This window comes from Nymphaea colorata, chromosome 9 (genome assembly GCF_008831285.2).
Source record: "Nymphaea colorata isolate Beijing-Zhang1983 chromosome 9, ASM883128v2, whole genome shotgun sequence".
NCBI classification, from domain to species: domain Eukaryota; kingdom Viridiplantae; phylum Streptophyta; class Magnoliopsida; order Nymphaeales; family Nymphaeaceae; genus Nymphaea; species Nymphaea colorata.
In genome coordinates this window covers 360,603-378,480 of record NC_045146.1, presented here as the reverse complement: position 1 = coordinate 378,480, position 17,878 = coordinate 360,603, and the positions used below count along the sequence as shown (strand labels likewise).

Genomic DNA, 17,878 nt, shown 5'->3' with positions numbered 1-17,878 from the left:
TGTCTTGTTGCTTAGCTCGAGTTTCCTCCTCCACAAAATTCAAATTGGAGGTGGACCCATACTCTCAAGTCTTGATCCTATGAACATGGACACTTGTCGATCTTTTGTTGGCCGAACTGTCTGTATTTGGATTTGGATCTTTGTGTTTATGTTGGTGGATTGAAAACTTAGTCCATTATTTTCCAAGAGATCATGGGTTAAAGATAGTCGATTTTATTCTGAATTTGGGTTAAAGAATCATTTGGCCATGTAGTTGCTTGTTTTTAATGAGTTGGAGGCGAAGCAGGCCTAGTACCACTGCTATAATAGGGCCGTACAATGAGTCAAGCCAACTCGAACTAGCCCGACTTGTTGTTTGTTTAACTAAAATCTCGAGCTTATAAACGAACTGAGTTCAAGTTATATGAACTCAACTGGATTAAACTCAAGTAAGCTTGTTTAATCTAAGGTTTTCTTTTTCTGTAATTTCTGAACCGTGACTCGGTCTATCGAATAGAGCTTGAACGGACCTTGTACAGCTCGACTTGGTTCATGTAAAGCCGTACTGATTATGTGGATCTGATCTACTCCCTCCTTCTAGCCACTATCATCAGCGTGTTCACAAAACTCCCCTTACCAGCTGCTCTCCAGTCTTGGTAATTAAATAGTGGATCCGAATTGGTAGAGAAAGGAAGTCGAAGGCTTAGATCCCATTGATGCTGTTTGGAAGAAAGCGATTGATTTTCTGGAAGGAAAAGAATCCAAAACAGATGGGTTGGAGAATAAGTAGGATCCCTTCCAGGAATAGAGAAGAAAAATGTCATCTATACAAAAGGAGTGGTGTACTACACCAACTGCAAAGTCAACTTATCAAACAAATGAAGAAAGGTGTAGCTAGATCTTAACCAGTTGGGGTGCGTTGCAATACCAATGCTGGTTGTTCTGGGGAAGAGGGTTTCCAGTGGTTTAACATGTATGCATTTTTTACCTAGACCATTGATGGGAGGTGCTGTTCCCTACTGTGGCAGTTAGCTCTCTCTCTCTCTCTCTCTCGCGTTGATAACAGATCAGAGAGCTCCCAACCACTCTCTCTCTCTAGTTGGTAGTTACCATATAACATATCAGACAGATCCGCTAAATACAGCAAGAGTCGTGTATTTATCAGTTATAGTACATTAAGCAATGGAAAAGCACAGCCTAACATCACCCACAGAAGGAGGCGTGGAGCTGTATCCAAACAACTCCTGAAAAGCATGAAGCGTCTGTGACATCACGAATAGTGTCACAACCCACAATACAACTCTTACAGTTGAACTTGCAACCAACTAAAAGAATCAATCAGAAACAACTCTTACAGTTAAAATAGCTCCATTAAGGTTTCTCACTTAAAGAAGATATATCTTAGCTCTTACATAAACAAAAACAATAGCTTATGAAATGAAAACAGGACAGGCCAATCTAAACATTTAATACCCAGTCCAATTTGGCTTCAAAAGTACCTATTTCTGCTGATCTTACATTCCCAACTTCATAAAGACGATAACATGAACTGTATCTCTGGCGTTTGACATAAAAGAATGTTCAATGCTGAGCGATTCTTAATGCTGGTACAAGCTTGGCAACGTTGCGGACCATAGATAATCACCAAAACAACATACTGATTACTGAACCGTAAGTTGAACAGTGGCGCCTTCATATTCTGGCTGCGGTATTCCACAATCCGATCAGCCCTGTTGCTAGAAAGTATCTCCTTAGCAGCTGCTCAGAAAGATACCTTTCATTCTACCAGTTTATCGCCTTATTGAGGGGGTGCGGGCAAATTTTCAGCACACCATACAGAAATAAACGTAATCCTCTTGGACCATGTCCAGCGAACATTGATAATCTCCTGAAAATAGTGCTGATGTGTATGTATGCATGTTCCAACACGTTAAAAGTTCAAGATAATCCTATCCCTAATTTGTGCATTCAACACAGCGGCGATAACGAAAGGACAAAAAGGATCACCAACTAAAGAAAAAAATTACAAAAATGCAAAATCCAATAGAAGAATAGTGCGTCAAATACAAATGAATTAGCAAAAAAGTCTCGTGTCAGCCAATCCCATCCCATGGAGCCACCAGAAGAGTAAGACACAATGGGGGCGGGTAGAGAGAGAGAGAGATAGAGCCCATGAAAGGAGCTAAACAATGAGAAGGTATGGGCCGAAGTACCAGAAGAAGAAAAATAGTAGCTAGACGTACTCATTTGGCAATGGACAAAGGAAATAGCTAGATGTAGTAACCGATGGAAATGGCTAAATATCATAAAAATGAAACCTGATAGCTAGATCTAGTAACTAAGTAACAATGAAAAAGACAAAGACTGTAGACCATAGTAGTACTCCGCTTATAGAGGTTAGTCAGGCAGCATAACCACGACTCATGAGAAACAAATTCCTAAGCAGCTCCATTAGCAATCTTTGAGTTTGGCTCAAAGACATACTTCAGAAGTGATTCTTTGATTGAAAGCAACTCCGGGAACTCCTTCTTCAACTTTGTCGCGTCCAGCTCATTGTTGCTTCGAGGTGCAACTATAACTTTGGCTTGCTCTTCAAGTGAGAAATTAGACCATTTGAAGCTTGGGTCTATATAGTGCTTGTACATCTCCAGGATCTCATTATGGCTTACAACACCTGGGTTTGTGAAATTCCATATGCCCTTCAAATTTCTTTTTGCCATCTCAATTGATATGGGCAGAAGCTCATCCAAGATAGTCATGCTGTTTGGAATGTTGACCACTTTGTTATAGCGGGAGATTTTTGTGATGAAGTTCCTAGGGTTGTTAAGATCAGATGAGATGGGCATTCTAACTCGAAGAGTGCACACATTGTCATATTCCTGCAAAAGCTCTTCAACCTGGATCACCAAAATGAATAAGTTCGTCAGAAATAGACTTGAAATAACATGAGAAGCAACTAAAGTGGAATTGTTCATAAACATAAAGGAGAGAAAGAAATTTAAATTACCATTGCTTTAGTTTTTGAATAGAATGAACCAGTGAAATTTGGCTTGTCTTCTTCTTTGAATCCAATGCCTGATCCCTCTGGGTGGTCGGCATCATATTCAAATATGCATCCAGTGGCAAAATTTATCATCAATAATCCTTGCTCTTTGCACACATCTGCCAAAGTAAGAGTACCTGCAACATTGGTGCGGATGGTCTCGGTCTTGTGAGACTCACACCAGTCAACATTTGGCCTACCGGTCACTCCAGCAGCATTGAAAACATGGGTTGGCTTTACAGTGAGAATATCTGCTATTAATTGTGATCTGTCCTCCATTCTGCCTCTTCCATACTCAAAGGGTATTCCCTGTTTCTCACACAGTCCACCAAGAAGTCCACCTATCCATCCAGTACGGCCATATATCAAGAACTTTAGCTGTGACTTTTGAGGACTCTTTGGGCTCTTTGGAAGTGGAACAACCATATGATCTTGACGAGATTTAGTCGTCACAGGAGAAGCCTGAGCATAATCTTCAGGCATGTCAGAATGTCTCTCTGTCCCTGCCATCATTAGCATTCTTGGGTGAGGCAGCAATGCACCCGAGACATCACCCCACCAATCTGGGTTGCTGGTATACCAGTCCATGGTCTTTCTCAACCCCTCATCCCATGTAGTTCGCTCTGACCAACCTAAAATTTTCAGTTTCTGATCATCCAAAAAGTACCTCTGGTCATTAAATGGTCTATTTTCCACAAATCGGATGGCCCTATCTGGATCCATTGAGAAAAGCTTGCAAATATCTTTCGCAACATCAAGCACCCTCCTTTCCTTCTTTGTCCCAATGTTGTAAACATGGCCAACTTCTCCTTTGTGGAGAATAACTTCAAAAGCCTCTGCCACATCTTCACAGTAAAGATAACTCCTAACATTGGAGCCATCACCATGAATGGGGAGCTCTTTCTTTGCCATGGCCAAGAGAATGAATTTTGGGATAAGCTTTTCTGGAAATTGATTGGGTCCATAGACGTTATTTCCCCTTGTGGTTATGACCGGCAACCCATAGGATCTACCATAGGCCATGACAAGCATTTCAGCCCCAGCCTTTGTTGCAGAGTAGGGATTCGTTGGAAGAAGCTGGGAAGCTTCATGATTCCCGACTACAGCATCCTCATCAGTTTCACCATAAACTTCATCAGTACTCACATGGATGAACCTCTTGATCTGGCCAGTGACTTTGCATGCCTCCAAAAGGACATGAGTTCCATAAATATTGTTCTTTGTGAACTCAAAGCTGTTCCCAAATGAATTGTCAACATGGGTTTGTGCTGCAAAATGCATTATAGTGTCAATGCCTTCAGTGATCAGAAGGAAGTTCACGAGATCAGCACTGGCAATATCTCCCTTAACAAATTTGAAGTTTGGTGAGGACCTCGAAGGATTGAGATTTTTAAGGTTGGAACAGTAGTCGAGTTTATCAAGCACCACAATCTTGTATTCGGGGTAGTTTCTGATAAGCCTATTGCAAACATGTGAGGCAATAAAACCTGCAGCACCTGTGATAAGAATGCTTTTAGGAGTGTATCTGCCCTCCTGCGCAGATTGGTTCCCGACAGCTGACATTGTTTATAGTTTCTGCATAGGTTCATAAGGAATTCAGACAAATCCAGGAGGAGAAGTAATGAACTAGTGAGAGCAGAAACTCATATTCACTCATTGGTAACAGAAAAAAGAAAACCATTCAAGAGCTAAAGAAAAGGAATCAAGGAAACAGAAACAAGATAAATTACATGAGCAGCAGCATCTAAAACCTACAGATTTTCTGCAATTTCTTGCCAACTACGTCATCCATTAGACATGCGACATCAAGTTCAGCATTGAAAAAAAAAAAGAAGGAAAGAAGAAGAAAAACTTTGGTGCCTTCTCTCTCAGCTCAAAAGAAGAAGAGCAGAAAGAAGAAAAAAACTCTGGCTTAAAGTACAACCAAAACAAGTAGCAATTTATATGTCGAAAAGAAAAGGAATTTTTGTTAAACAAAGATATAACTCAAATACAGACCTATAGTAGCTGAAAGTTAACTAAAGGCACAAAACGAGAAATTCAAACTAGCCGGACCAATAAATAGTTAACCTCCCATCTTAGCTTCTACAGAATGAAGGTAAAAGGGGTAAACCGACAAAAAATGCCAAATAAAGGAGAAATCCGTGCAAAGGAAGCCTTAACCATAGAAGATCGCAGATCTGACCAGAGAGCTACCACTTGGACACATTTAACTCAATCAAGAACCAAAAAATTATATTTGTGTCCCCTCACCTTCTAAAGCAAATCAGAACTCGTGCAGAATTAGGTTGCTAGTTAATCTTTATATTCACAGCAGCACAACAAAATCCAAAAAAGGGAGAGAAAACATCAAAGGATAAAGAGATCGGCCAACTGGGTATGCAAGATCTGGCTGAACAAGTACGGATCTAAAGCGTATTCAAACTACAAAGAACAACACTAAGAAAACAAAATCCCCTTAAAACGTTATACACCCATTCAGATCAAGCTTCGAGAGATCAAAGAGAGCAATTCTGATACCGTTTCGTAAGGCAGAACATAACAGTAACAGCAACAGAAGAGCAAAAAGAGAAGATTTTCTGAATAACCAGAAATTGTAATAATGGTGTTTCAAGATCAGGTCCTAACTACTAAAATCCACGAAGAAAATCAACAGATGCAAGTGGTAGAAGACGGACGAACGTATAACTCACCAGGATGAGATGAAACCTAAAGTGGTCCAAAGAAAATAGACGTAGCACCAACAGAGAGCAGGAGAAAAAGGGATGACCAGCAATAATGGAAACCGGTGAGTCGGAGGTAGATGCGTTTTCTTAGTGCAAGAATGTAGGGAGGGAGGAAGGTGGGAATTTATAGAGAGAGAGAAAGAGAGAGGAAGGGCAGTTAGGAGGTAAAGAAACTAGCGGATGTGGAGATGGCACGACCTGACCATGAATTTTCCTAAACAGCAGGCAGGATCGAGGAGGGAGAGAGAGGGGTCATGTAAGGAAAACGCCTCCCTGCCTTTCCTGGCTCCTAAACAGAAGCCGCTGATGAACATTCGCTATTTATGAAAATTAAGTCAACAAGAAAACGACTACAAAATTATGAGACTCTAATTCGGACAACTGGTAAGCAGATCCCTTCGTTGGAGTTTTTCCTCGATCGGCAGTGAAATTCCCGTGATAAAGAATATCACACGGAGGGAGATTTATTTTTTATATTGAAAGGGAAAACAAAGTTCGAAGCGCTTTACAATTCGTATCGAATTTGGAAATCTACTTGATGAAATCAGCAACTGCAAAACATAAATATACACACGGCGCTAAATTCGTTTCTGTGGTGTCACAAAAAAGAATCTTCAAAATTCCAACTGCCAATCATTTTTAGCCACCGACACTTGCAGTTCTTCTTTCCAACTTGTTTTTAAACCTAATATTTTCATTTAAAATATTATATATATATATATATATATATATAGAATGAGTGGATGAAAACTTTGATTATATAGAATCACTCGACCATTTAACTAAAGCCTTTCATTTAGAACACGTGAATTAATTGAAAAAAAATATAAACTAATATTAAATAATAAAAATCATTATTATCTTTTTTTAATCATTTTTCATATTGGATCAAACTATGGAAATTAAAAGGTTTAAATGACTTTAAAAAGCTAGAGTTATCATTTAGTTTTTTTATATAAATAAATAAATATATATATATATATATATATATATTCTCACTGTTAAAGAAAATAAAGTCGAGTTGTTCTAATAATTGTGCGAGGGTGGCAAAAAAGATGCGTGTTTGAGGCGCGAGTTGCGTGCATGCGTATAAATATGTGTTGTCAATATTCCAATAAGTTATATTAAATGTAAAAATGTGGCGGCTGCAGAGATTGGGTGGTTTTCGGTAAATAAATGAAATTTAGGCCTTCCCTTTTAATCTTAGATGGCAACTCAACAATAATGGGGTCGCAGGCAACTCATGTGCTCCTTCCAACCTTTTTCCTTCCAAGCAATAAGCTCGCACTCATTTGTTTGACGGAAAATGACTACTTTTTCATGAGACAAGAAACGCATATAAAATTTTCCTAAACAAGTGATCATGAAAAGCACATTTTTTGTATCAAGCTGTGTTTGTTTCCCATGAAAACGTTTGGCAAGAGAAGACACGCGCTATTTACAAGATTATGAAAAATACTTTTTCATCTCAAATGGATATGTTTTCTTGGTTAACTTTAACCATATAGTTGTAATCGACGCAGAGTATTGGAGTAAGATCGGTCTTCGGCCACTAAAACCCGGCATTATCAAGATCTTGTTCTTGTTCCTAGATCTCTGGGGCAGGGGGAAAGGAGGAGGTGCTTTGTCCTCTTTTGATACATCTCCAAAGCAGCATTGGGGGAGCCCGAATTAAAGTTTTAAAATGTTTCAAAATGAATTAATTTTTTTTTATGCTTGAGGCGTACGCCTCAAGGACATCTCCCCAATATTTTGCTCTCTATTTTACCGTCAATCCATACCTGATCAGTCGAGGATCGTGACAAATCGATGGAACATTTGAGCAACCGGCCACCGTGCTTGTCTTCCTCACAGACCGCAGAGAAATCCTACACTACCAGAATCCGGCGGAAATCGGCGGTGATTTCCAAAATTCCACTACCAGTCGGCGGCAGTGAGTCAAATCTCGTCAGAAATTAGGAAAAACTCCAAATCTGGTGATCTGACTTTCGTATAATCTTTTCTGAAGTTGATTCCTTGTATTTGATTTGGGGATTTTTCGTTTAATTCGCCTGAAATCGAGCAGAATCGAAGAGGAGCACCAGCAGTCGCTTGTTCTATCCTGCGACAGTTCGAGGTCTTCCAGAGGGGCGCAATTCTTGTAGAAGCATCGGATTGGGACCAAATTTTGGGTGTCTATTCCTAATCATACAATCTGTAGACTAATTTTCAGCTCAATCAGAGGTCGGATGAATTTTATAAAAGTCTGCAAGCGACAACAACTCCTGAACGAGCCTGTTGCTGCAGAGACGCCTGAAAACTTTGAACGAGGCAGAGCCTCAAGCATGCCCGATTTCACACCTCTGGTGATATGCTCAACCATTTTCAGTTGTATCAATCTCCTATCCTTCCCGCCTCTTCCCCTTCTAATGGTGCAAGTGGGTTTGATCAGGACCAGTTTTGGGTCAGAGGCTCTCTTCTTTATCAGGTCTAGAAAATGGAATTCAATTCCTTCCACTTTAAATTGGGTTTGGACCGACAGCAAGCATGGGCTTGCCTCTTAGTTAGCAACCATTGTTGTTAGGATGTCAACAATAGAGTAATCAAGCCAAAGACTAAGTTTTACCCTTCTATTGTGTAGGTATCTAGATGTCATCATGTTCCTAATGCCATAACAAAGCAAATGTGCCTTAAATTTTGAAACTAATGTTTAATAAAAAAAAACTAATTTGGCCTTCAGAACTTAGGATTTCGTAGTGAAATGTCATTAAATTGTCTCTCTAGTGATCATAGGCCAAAGCTATACAATGCTTGCTTCATCAAAGATTTGATTATTAGAACTGTGTTTCTAAGGGTTAAAGGTTAAGAACTAGGTCAAGATCCTATGTTTTGGCCTCAGTTTATGAAGTTTTGATCTAGAATTGAACTGTGTGAGACTTATTTGGGCTTGAACTTTGCTTTTTGATAGATAAGGTTTTAAAGTAATCAAAGTTTGAAATATCTTCAATTTTGGGACCTAGAGTTTGAGATGCCATTGGGTTCTTCTAGTTTTAATGTTTTTGAGAATGATTTATGCCTTTAGATGTTGATTTGAGTTACCAATTTAAATCTTAAGATTCATTTTAGGGCTTTAGGACTTAGATGTGACATGTTCGTTTGGATATTCAAATGCTTCTGCTTTAGGGTTTGGATTTAGGTTGTGACATAATCCAAAGTTTTAGGCTTTGATTCAGTTATAGTTTAATCTTTTCAATTTTATTTTAACCAAGGATTTAGATGGTTTTATGCTTTAGTTTAGCTTAGTGTTTTCAAACCTAAGGTTTTAATCTAGGATTTTATGACTTTTATGGTCTAGTTTCATCTCAAGGTTTAGACTAAGGCTGAAAGGTAAGTCATTACTTTGGTGCCTTGGTCATAACTTTTGGAGATATTCTAATCATACACATTTTTGAAGCTTTTGGAAGATTTGCTTTTGAAATTTTTGTATTTTTTAGAATTCTTTTTGGAAAACATGGATGCAAGTATAGATCATTCTTATGCCCATACTTAGGGTATAATACTAAAGCAAACATAGTTATATATATATATATATATAAAGTCAAGACTGTCAGATGTTGACGGAAAAAGAGGAAAGCACAGGTGGGTGGCCGCCATGTTGGACCCAGATCCGGATGGATCCACAGACTTTTCAGCTGGGTCCAGGTGGGATCCAATTCCAACCTGGATCCAGATCACAAAAAACACCCAGCCCGGGTCGGGTTTCTTCCAGTGGGTCCCACGAATGCAGCAGATTGCACCAAACTCGCCTCTTTGCTGGATCCAGGTGGTGCCGAATCGATTCTTTGGATTCATTTTATAAAAAAAAAAAATCCAGATTCAAATTGAATATCTGCATTAATTCAAGCACTGGTAGTTGCATTTTGGAACAGAGTTCTTTACTATTTCTAAATTATTTATTGTGACGTCTATGGCGACTTCATTTGCTAAACTTGTATGGTGAATAAGAATATAACTACAGATGACATGTTAATCATTTATGAAATTAAACAACTTGAAATAATAAAATAGGATTCAATAAATGATTATAAAGTAGAGATCGATGCACATGATGTCGGTGGTACATAAAGTAAGACAGTACCTTACAATATCAAGGGCAGTAGTTATAAAATTTTAAAATTTTTAAAGAACATGAATATGTAAATGAAAAAAAAAAGTACCTTACAATATCAAATATAAAATAAAATTGAACTTTTTTTTTGGGACTGTGTGGGCAACAACACCTGCGTCTGCCCCCACAGCCAACAAGGGTTTGTGTTGTTCCCATCATACTGGTCTCCATCATAAACCAGACACAAAGTCTTATGGTAAAAAATTCAGTTGAAATCTTAGTAGTTTCATATGTAACTATGTTTTAGATACTCTTACGGTACGGCTATGTTTGATAGCCTCGGATCTGAGAACCGATGCTGATTTTAAGTCCATGAATTAAACAAACTGTGAATTTCTCAACTGGGGATCTTTAATGCTACGTTTGATAGCCTCAGATCTGAGAACGAAGGCTGATTAGGTTAAATCCACGACTTAAACAAACGCTGAATTTCTCAACCAGGGATCCCAAAATGAAAACCACGGATGGGTGTAGGAATATCTTTTTCTTTTCAATAATTATGAGGGTAGAAAAGTAATTTAAAGTTAAAAAAGCAACAACTAATTTTGATATTAAATCTGGGTATAATTTTGGTCAACCGTAAAACATGTATGGATAATGTACTTTAATGCCTATTTTGTGTGTCATTCGCGTAGCCCGTGTTCCATCATTTCACCGTAAGGGCACTTTGGTCCGTTTATAAGAAGTTTTGAGCCGTATTAACTAATTATAGCACGAGGTCGAGCTACACCAATCCGATCTTCATCAATCAACCGATGCAAATGATTAGATGGATTGATAAGAAGGATTAATCCTTGAAAGACTTATGAGGTAAGAAAATAGCACACACAGTATCAGGACCTTATATATAAGTCAATTCCTGGAATAGTGAAATGGTTTGCTGGTCTATATTTTGTTTGATCAAATATTAACAATAATGTTGGAGTGTAATGTTCTTTTTTAGAATCCAATATAACTTTGAACAACTAAGTCTTATAGTTTTCATACATTACTAAAAATTTAATTATGAGTATCTCTCCACGAAATTTGAGAAATAATGCAAGAAAAAAGTTCCACTACTCAAGCTCCCCACCAACATTACAATTTTGCAGATTTCTCATAAATTGATTCTCAATACAACTTAACAACTTGAAAAATGCAAAGTCACCTACTCAAGCTCCCTACCATCTTCGTCTCCTTTGAAGTTCCTTTCATGAAATTGGTCACAAAAGTCTTCAACCTAGGGAACATGATACTTTTTGATGAAAGGAAACATGCCATTGTATTTTTTCAACAATAACAGGGTGTTGAGCTTTTATCCTAGACCTTTTATCCTTGAAGCACACTTCAAGAGGCTATAGAAATTCGGTGAAGTTAATCACCATTTTGAACTTCTTCATGTGTACCTGTACCTGATTCTTTTTTTTTCATTTTTTTTAATTAATGGTGAATGGTTCATTCCACTACCTATAAGAGAGACCCCAACCCCCTTGTGCCCACTACCTTTAGGGTTTCACAAAGTTCGCTTTAAGACTTATTACAGTTTAGAGGAGGGGCATGTGACAGTGAACACCTCAAAATTTAAACACAAGCCTCTTAAGAGGTGAATCGCACTGCCGCCCAATATGCTACAACCTCTTAGGGTTACCTGACCTTATTCTAGAAGGAAGGGAGAAAAGTTCAAACTAGCCCGAAAAAAAAATCTTTCTTCTATTGCTTTGGACATCCTTGATCAGTACACCACCAAAGCTTACCTGGTAAATTTTGTCCCGAGCATCAATCTGCCCCACTTAAAGAGCATCTGGGTGGAGAGATTAAACCTCCAGAGGCATCCCATTTCACATGCTCAGCCACAAGTCTAAGACAAGTCTTAGTACTTTGACAAGTTCCACCATGTTTGAATTAGTGGGTTTGAATGTCATGGACATGGTTTGTTGTGTTTATTTTTGGTGAGACATGTCATCCTAAAGTATCTATTGAAGGCTGAAACCAAGTCCTGACCTCCCCTCACCTGCGAGACCCTTGATCTGTCCTGGCCCTGAGTCTCTTGAAATCCGTTGCAGGTGGCACAATCTGATACCAAGATCCAGACTGCGTATTGTTCCTGACCGGCGCTTGGGACACAGGCACGACACGAGAGGGCGACAGCGAGCGAGAGAGGTCACAGTGAAAGAGTCCCCCCCTCCCCTCTCCCCGTTGACGTTGCTTTCGCCTTCTTTGAGACAAATCTGAAGCCTCAGGTACTCTGCTGCACCTTTGAATTTATGTGGAATTTTAGTGGCTTCTTCTGCACTCTGCTTTTGCTTTTCTTTCCCCTAATCCGCCTAAATCCGGAGCCGAATATTGGCGAGTTCTCGCTTTGGCGGCGAAAAGTGGTTGTACATGTTCATGAGAATGTTTTTCATTTCTAGGAGGATGTGGAGAGCCATTAGTGTTCTGCTGATTCGTCATAGAAATCATGCATTTTGCTGAAAAAGGGGAACATGGTAGTGTTTCTTCCTGGAAATTGTGCTTCACACCCGTGTGATTTTCTCGGGCGCAGATGGAGATTCCTCTTGCTTTGCTATAATTTTTCTTCCAACCAAGTGCTCCCCTATAATTTTGTGTTTCTTCGTGAATATCATGCTTCACACCCTTTGATTTTGCCAGTTGCAACTTTGAGTTTTTATATGGAAATTCCTCTTGCTTAATTACATATGTTCTTATTTCGAATCAAATGTTCCCTACTACTTCATATTGCATTAGATATCAAATGTGCATAAGTCTGGAGCTTTGTTTTGGTTTTTTATCATTTGGTCATTCTTTTCTAAAGGCTTGCGATTTTGTCTTCTTTGTGGTTACATGTGCACCTTGTGTATATCTTTATTAGAGAAAGGAGCATCTTGATACTGTGCTAGATCAAGCGCGACGATAATTCATTCATGGCCTCAACAAAGCCTGCATTTGGTCCCTCCGAGCACATCTCCCTAGATCAAAATTTCTAAACCCATGGCTTTCTTTCTTTAGAAAAAAAATGCCAGCGTGTTTTTAGCAATACATGAAACCATAATGGATCTCTAGAGGACTTCAACTGTTCCATCTTAAAGTTGAAAGGTTCTTGATACCCACAATTAGTGTATGACATGTTGTAGTTTAATAGTTCTATTACAGATGCCCGAATCTTTCTGATACCTTATCATACTTCTTGTGAGGACTTAAGAATAGGCAAATCATAAAAGATCTTGCCCAAACTTAGAATTTTCCCAATCATGAAGTGTTTTATACTGGATATAGCTCATAATACAGTAGTACGTCCTATGCTGCCTGAAAGCCTATATTATAATTAATATCACTTGCACTATAATATATCATTTTCTTCATCTTCTTACTATTGCCGGCTCCTAATTCTTTTTTAGTATAACATATCTTCATTAGTCCTCTGTTAGGATTTTGTTGCTGCGAACTCAACCATTCAGTGAAATTGATGCTGCCACGCATATGATGATAAATACCAGTATCTAGGAATGCATTTATAAATGAACACACTGCACTCCTAGCACCGACACACAAGCTAGCTTGTGCTTAGCTTATGGCTTATCTCTATGGACTACAAGCTGAACATGAAAAACTGATAAAAATAGCTGTCAAGTACTTATGGTGGTAAGCTCTTGATTTACAAAACTGTGAACTCCAAAAGGAATGATAAAGCCGCAGATGATGACTGACTTGATTTACTTATTATTTTCATTTGTTAAATCTCAGTCCATTATCCTTTGGGTATTCTTTAAACATCTGCCACTGTCATTCTCACTTTGTTTTTCATACCTTAAATTTTATGGCATAAGAAAATTATTTAACCTGATGGTAAGCCTAGAGGCTGATAGGTTCTGTCTTTCTATGGTTAATTCCATGGTATAGCAGCATATCTTATATGGACACATGGTTCAGGACTGCCGCTTATTTTCTTATTGATGTTTTATGAATGTGTGTGAGGGTTCCTCTGTTCGAAATTCATGCATTGGCAAGGCTATCTCGCACACATTAACAAGATATAAATAAGAAAGCACATGGCAGTCCTGAACCATGTATCCATGATAAGATATGTTGGTATGCTGTCATATGTACATGGAATTAACCACAGAAAGAACTTGTCAGATTCTGGGCTAATCAATTTACCATCAGGTTTAATAATTTTCTTACACCATGCTATTCAACTGTAAATGGTTTTCTTTTGCTATTATATGCCTATCTGTTTTACTAGTGATTGGGTCCTCTTTCTTCTCTTAAAAGTTATTTTCACTTATTTTCTCTGTTCCGTTTATGTTAGTAACTTAGTATGTTATACGACATATTGACTGTATCATAAAATTGACAGTTGTTACGTAGAGGTATATTAGTTAATGTCCACTTTTTCTTGTGTTTTGCTTTTCAATTTTCTTCTTCAAATGTTTATCAGTGGAATATTTTTTCTTCTTCATGAATACATAGTGTTCTTTCTTTCTTTTTTTGTTAAAGTATCACTGATGATTTTTATTACCTGCAGATGTTTACTGTAATGTTAAGACGTGCATATCGAACAGATACTCCATGGCATAGAGCACAGAAATGGAAATCAGTGGCTTTTGCATTTCTGTTGCTTATCCTTACAACAACCCTATTTTTCTCTATAGAGAACCCCAAATCAGATCATGCATTTCACTTGTCGGTGCTCAAATGGAACAGTTTTCGGTCTGCAGTTCAGTTTTCTCCCACTGTTGAATTCGTGAATGGAACTGATGTCATATGGCAGATACCTGACTCTCCAAAGGCTATTCTCTTCCTGGCTCATGGTTGTAATGGACGAGCTGCAAATTTTTGGGATCGTTCTCAAAGCTGCCCAAATTGTGTAGGCTTACCTGAGGAACGTCTTATTGTCCTTAATGCTCTTGCTCATAAATTTGCTGTTATCACCATTTCAAGCACTGGCCGATGCTGGTTATTAGGAAAAGAAAAAGAAAGTGTTAAGCAGATTATCACATGGTGGATTGAGAAAAGAAAGCTGGAAAAGCTCCCTCTGACAGCTCTTGGGGCCTCTTCTGGTGGGTATTTCGTTTCAGCTCTTGCAACTAAACTAAAATTTAGTAGCATCACTATTATGATTGCGGAAGGTGTTTTTGATTACCAAGAACTGCCGGATGATTACCCACCAACTCTTTTTGTTCACATGCCAAAAGACCGTAAAAGAGCACGATTGATATCTGAATATATGGAAAGTCTTAAGAAGAAAGGTATCTTAGTTTCAGAAATTAGATGCACGGAATTCCCATTGTCACCCAAATTTTTGTCTGATCGAGTTCCAGGCGTGGATGAAGCTCTTTCTGTCAAAATTTTTCGTACGTTCCATGAAAAAGGCATTATAGATGAAAAGGGATTCATGGTGAGTGATGGTCGTATTGTACGTTGGAGAGAAGCCCTTGCAGAAAAGGAGGTATTACCAGACAATTATGAATGGGCCAGCCATATTCAGGAGGAGCTTAACCTTGCATTCGCATATCATGAAATGACTAGCTTACCAATTGCACAGATACTGGACTGGTTTCAGTCGCATCTGAGTTAATGGGATTCTGCTATCTTGGCAAAACAATCTTCAAAACCACATATCTAAGCTTCAAACCGCATTTAAGCGTGCAAAAGCAGCTCATGTTATGAGTCATGATTGCTGTGCGGAAAATTAGCCTTGTGGAAGTGAGCAGTTTCGTGGCTGGCAAGAATCTATTTTTCAAGTGGAGGCTCACAAATGGAATTCCTGTGTTACAGTTTCCATCTTCAGCAACGGTATAATTGACTGGCAATGTTCAGTTTATGTAAAACTTTGCAAGGCAAACTTGAGTTTGACTTCCATTTTCAGGTTATTGAAAGTTCTTTCCTTTTTTTTTTTTCAAACAAGTATTCTCGTCCTTGCGAATTTGAGAACACCATCCACAATTCTCATTCTGGATGTGCTTTTCATGCTTGAACCTAGAAGGAGTCAAAGGATATGCGACGCTTTCTTTAGCTGCTGGCACCATTTTTGGCCAACCTGGCGAGTGGACTTGGGAATCGCTCGGGATCGTCGGCTCGGGATCGTCCTCTCCCTGGGCTACGAGTCAGGACCCAAGCGAATCAACACCAAATCTCAGGCGACTCGGCAAAAAATTACCTGACTCACTAGATCGGTGACTCGAATCCGAATCGTTCAAGTTTGATTTTAACTGTTTTAAACTTTATAAGGTGTAAAAATTCATCTTGATTCTTAAGTTCTTAACCATTTTTTGGTTTTTTTTTTTCTCTCATGAAAGTTTTTATCAAGGACATGAAAGAAACATTAGCTCAATTATTTGCAAATATGTTCTTACCATCAATTTCTAAACGTTTAGATGTCCATGGAGGAACAGGTGACTGAACAGAGAAAGAAAGATAAATACAAGTTAAGCAAGTGTTCTTATATTCGTGACTTCGGTCATGGTTAAAGTTGTTGACAAACCATAACCAAGATCATGTTGCTCTATGTTGAGTAGGTTATACTACAAGGTTACAGTAAAAAAAAAACATTATAAAAACTTACGACTTGACTCAATCGAGTCGGCTAGTCAACTCACTGATCCATTGGCCCAGTTATCTACTGATCTGAGTTTGATTCTTGTGCCAACTATGTTCTGAGTTTGATTCTCTAGTTTGCCACTTTCCCTGGTTTTGCTGTCAAATGCAAATTCTTTTTCCCTTTTTAACATCGTTTGCTAAAAGTTTACCTGCTGGTCGAATATCATCGTATGTGCTTTTTTGAGAAATTAAATTTACATGCTTAGGAACTCATTTATTAACTTACAGGTGAACTAGGGGACAGTTGTCACGCATGCGGTAATAAACAGTAGCATGTGAGGTGCTTTCAAATATGAAAAAGTTCACAGTTACAAATACAATACTTGTGGTTTGTTTTTATGAGGCCATACATAAAACAGTCGTCAAGCTAAGGCAACTAATCTGCTTTTCATCAGATGAGAAAGTTGACAGTCGGTATATACGTGGCTCATTCTTCTTGAGTTGTGAACAAAAAAGATATGTAGAACAGGTTTCCAAAGGCAAAAATAAAGTTATATCTATGAGATTGATTTCCTGAGACAATAAGCCTCAAGGTCAGGCATGGATTCACCTCTATTATTGTCAGCTAGGCCAGAATACTGAATCTTCAATTTCTTCCTTTTGTTAAATGAAGCAAGTAGGCTCTTGTTGCTGAACTTTCATGGCTTGCAGAGAAAGTTGCTATTCTCTTGCCCCAATGTTCAGTTCATTGTGTAATCTGACGTTTCTACTGAAGGAGTACAAAACTGTTGCAAGCCTCTGAGTTCAAAATTTACCTCGATTGGAGTTAGTTGTTTACATGACATGAAATCCCCAAGCTAGTGGATTCCCAGTCTTGGGGTCGCTACTTCTCAAACCTCATTGCTGCCCCTTGACAGAACTCCGCCCGTGAAGATGCTTGCTTATGTGAACATTATTGGGATTCATATTAAGGATGTAACTAGAGGCATTTAGCAAAGAGTTATTGGACAGATCTAAAATTAAAGGAATCCAGTTAGCAAAGTGTCAGCAAAGCGAATAGGCCAGATCTGGCATCACAATATTTTGCCATTTTAGGGTATAAGAACCTAGCGGTGGTAGAAAATTGAACATTTTCAAACACTAATACATCAATATCATTGATGGTAGTTTGAGAAATCAGTGTGAACCGAGAAGAAACAGAAGCAGAAAAGCAAATATTGGAAAACGGAAGCGGATTTCCGGATAACTATGTCATGCAGCTATTCTAAATCCTGGATTACCGATGAATTTAACTTTCCCATGTCCGAACCGATTCCTTCCCTAAATCTAGACTGCAGATCTGGATGAGTCACATCAAGCATAGCATAAGTATGCGTAAGATATAAATGATGCAGCGGCAACGCATTTTCCCTGACGGAATGAACATTGATCTCGAATTTAAACAGACCAACTACAGAGAACAAGGCA

General features: G+C 38.6%; 2 protein-coding genes across 3 annotated transcripts; one reads left to right on the top strand and one right to left on the bottom strand.

Moving 5' to 3' along the window:
- Window positions 1–2,002: 2,002 nt before the first annotated feature.
- On the bottom strand, window positions 2,003–6,184 carry LOC116260399 (trifunctional UDP-glucose 4,6-dehydratase/UDP-4-keto-6-deoxy-D-glucose 3,5-epimerase/UDP-4-keto-L-rhamnose-reductase RHM1). The gene is made up of 3 exons (XM_031638719.2): window positions 5,716–6,184; window positions 2,987–4,597; window positions 2,003–2,876 (listed from the first exon to the last, which is right to left on the bottom strand). The coding sequence occupies exons 2-3, from the start codon at window positions 4,583–4,585 to the stop codon at window positions 2,418–2,420; spliced, it is 2,058 nt and encodes a 685-aa protein (XP_031494579.1). The 5' UTR covers window positions 4,586–4,597; window positions 5,716–6,184; the 3' UTR covers window positions 2,003–2,417.
- Window positions 6,185–11,847: 5,663 nt separating this feature from the next.
- LOC116259914 (uncharacterized) lies at window positions 11,848–15,739 on the top strand. Of its 2 annotated transcripts, none has more exons than XM_050079406.1 (2): window positions 11,848–12,114; window positions 14,397–15,739. In XM_050079406.1, exon 2 carries the CDS (start codon window positions 14,397–14,399, stop codon window positions 15,447–15,449), a length of 1,053 nt encoding a protein of 350 aa, XP_049935363.1. In that variant the 5' UTR covers window positions 11,848–12,114; the 3' UTR covers window positions 15,450–15,739. The 2 variants fall into 2 exon arrangements, with proteins under 2 accessions (XP_049935363.1, XP_031493772.1); XM_031637912.2 differs by lacking the exon at window positions 11,848–12,114 and adding an exon at window positions 12,121–12,360.
- Window positions 15,740–17,878: the final 2,139 nt, after the last annotated feature.

Bases quoted from the DNA above. Each gene is read 5' to 3' on its own strand.
- LOC116260399 (XM_031638719.2), bottom strand. From the start codon at position 4,585: ATGTCAGCTGTCGGGAACCAATCTGCGCAGGAGGGCAGATACACTCCT. The intron at 2,877-2,986 runs GTAATTTAAATT...TTGGTGATCCAG, and splicing joins ATTCAAAAACTAAAGCAATG to GTTGAAGAGCTTTTGCAGGA.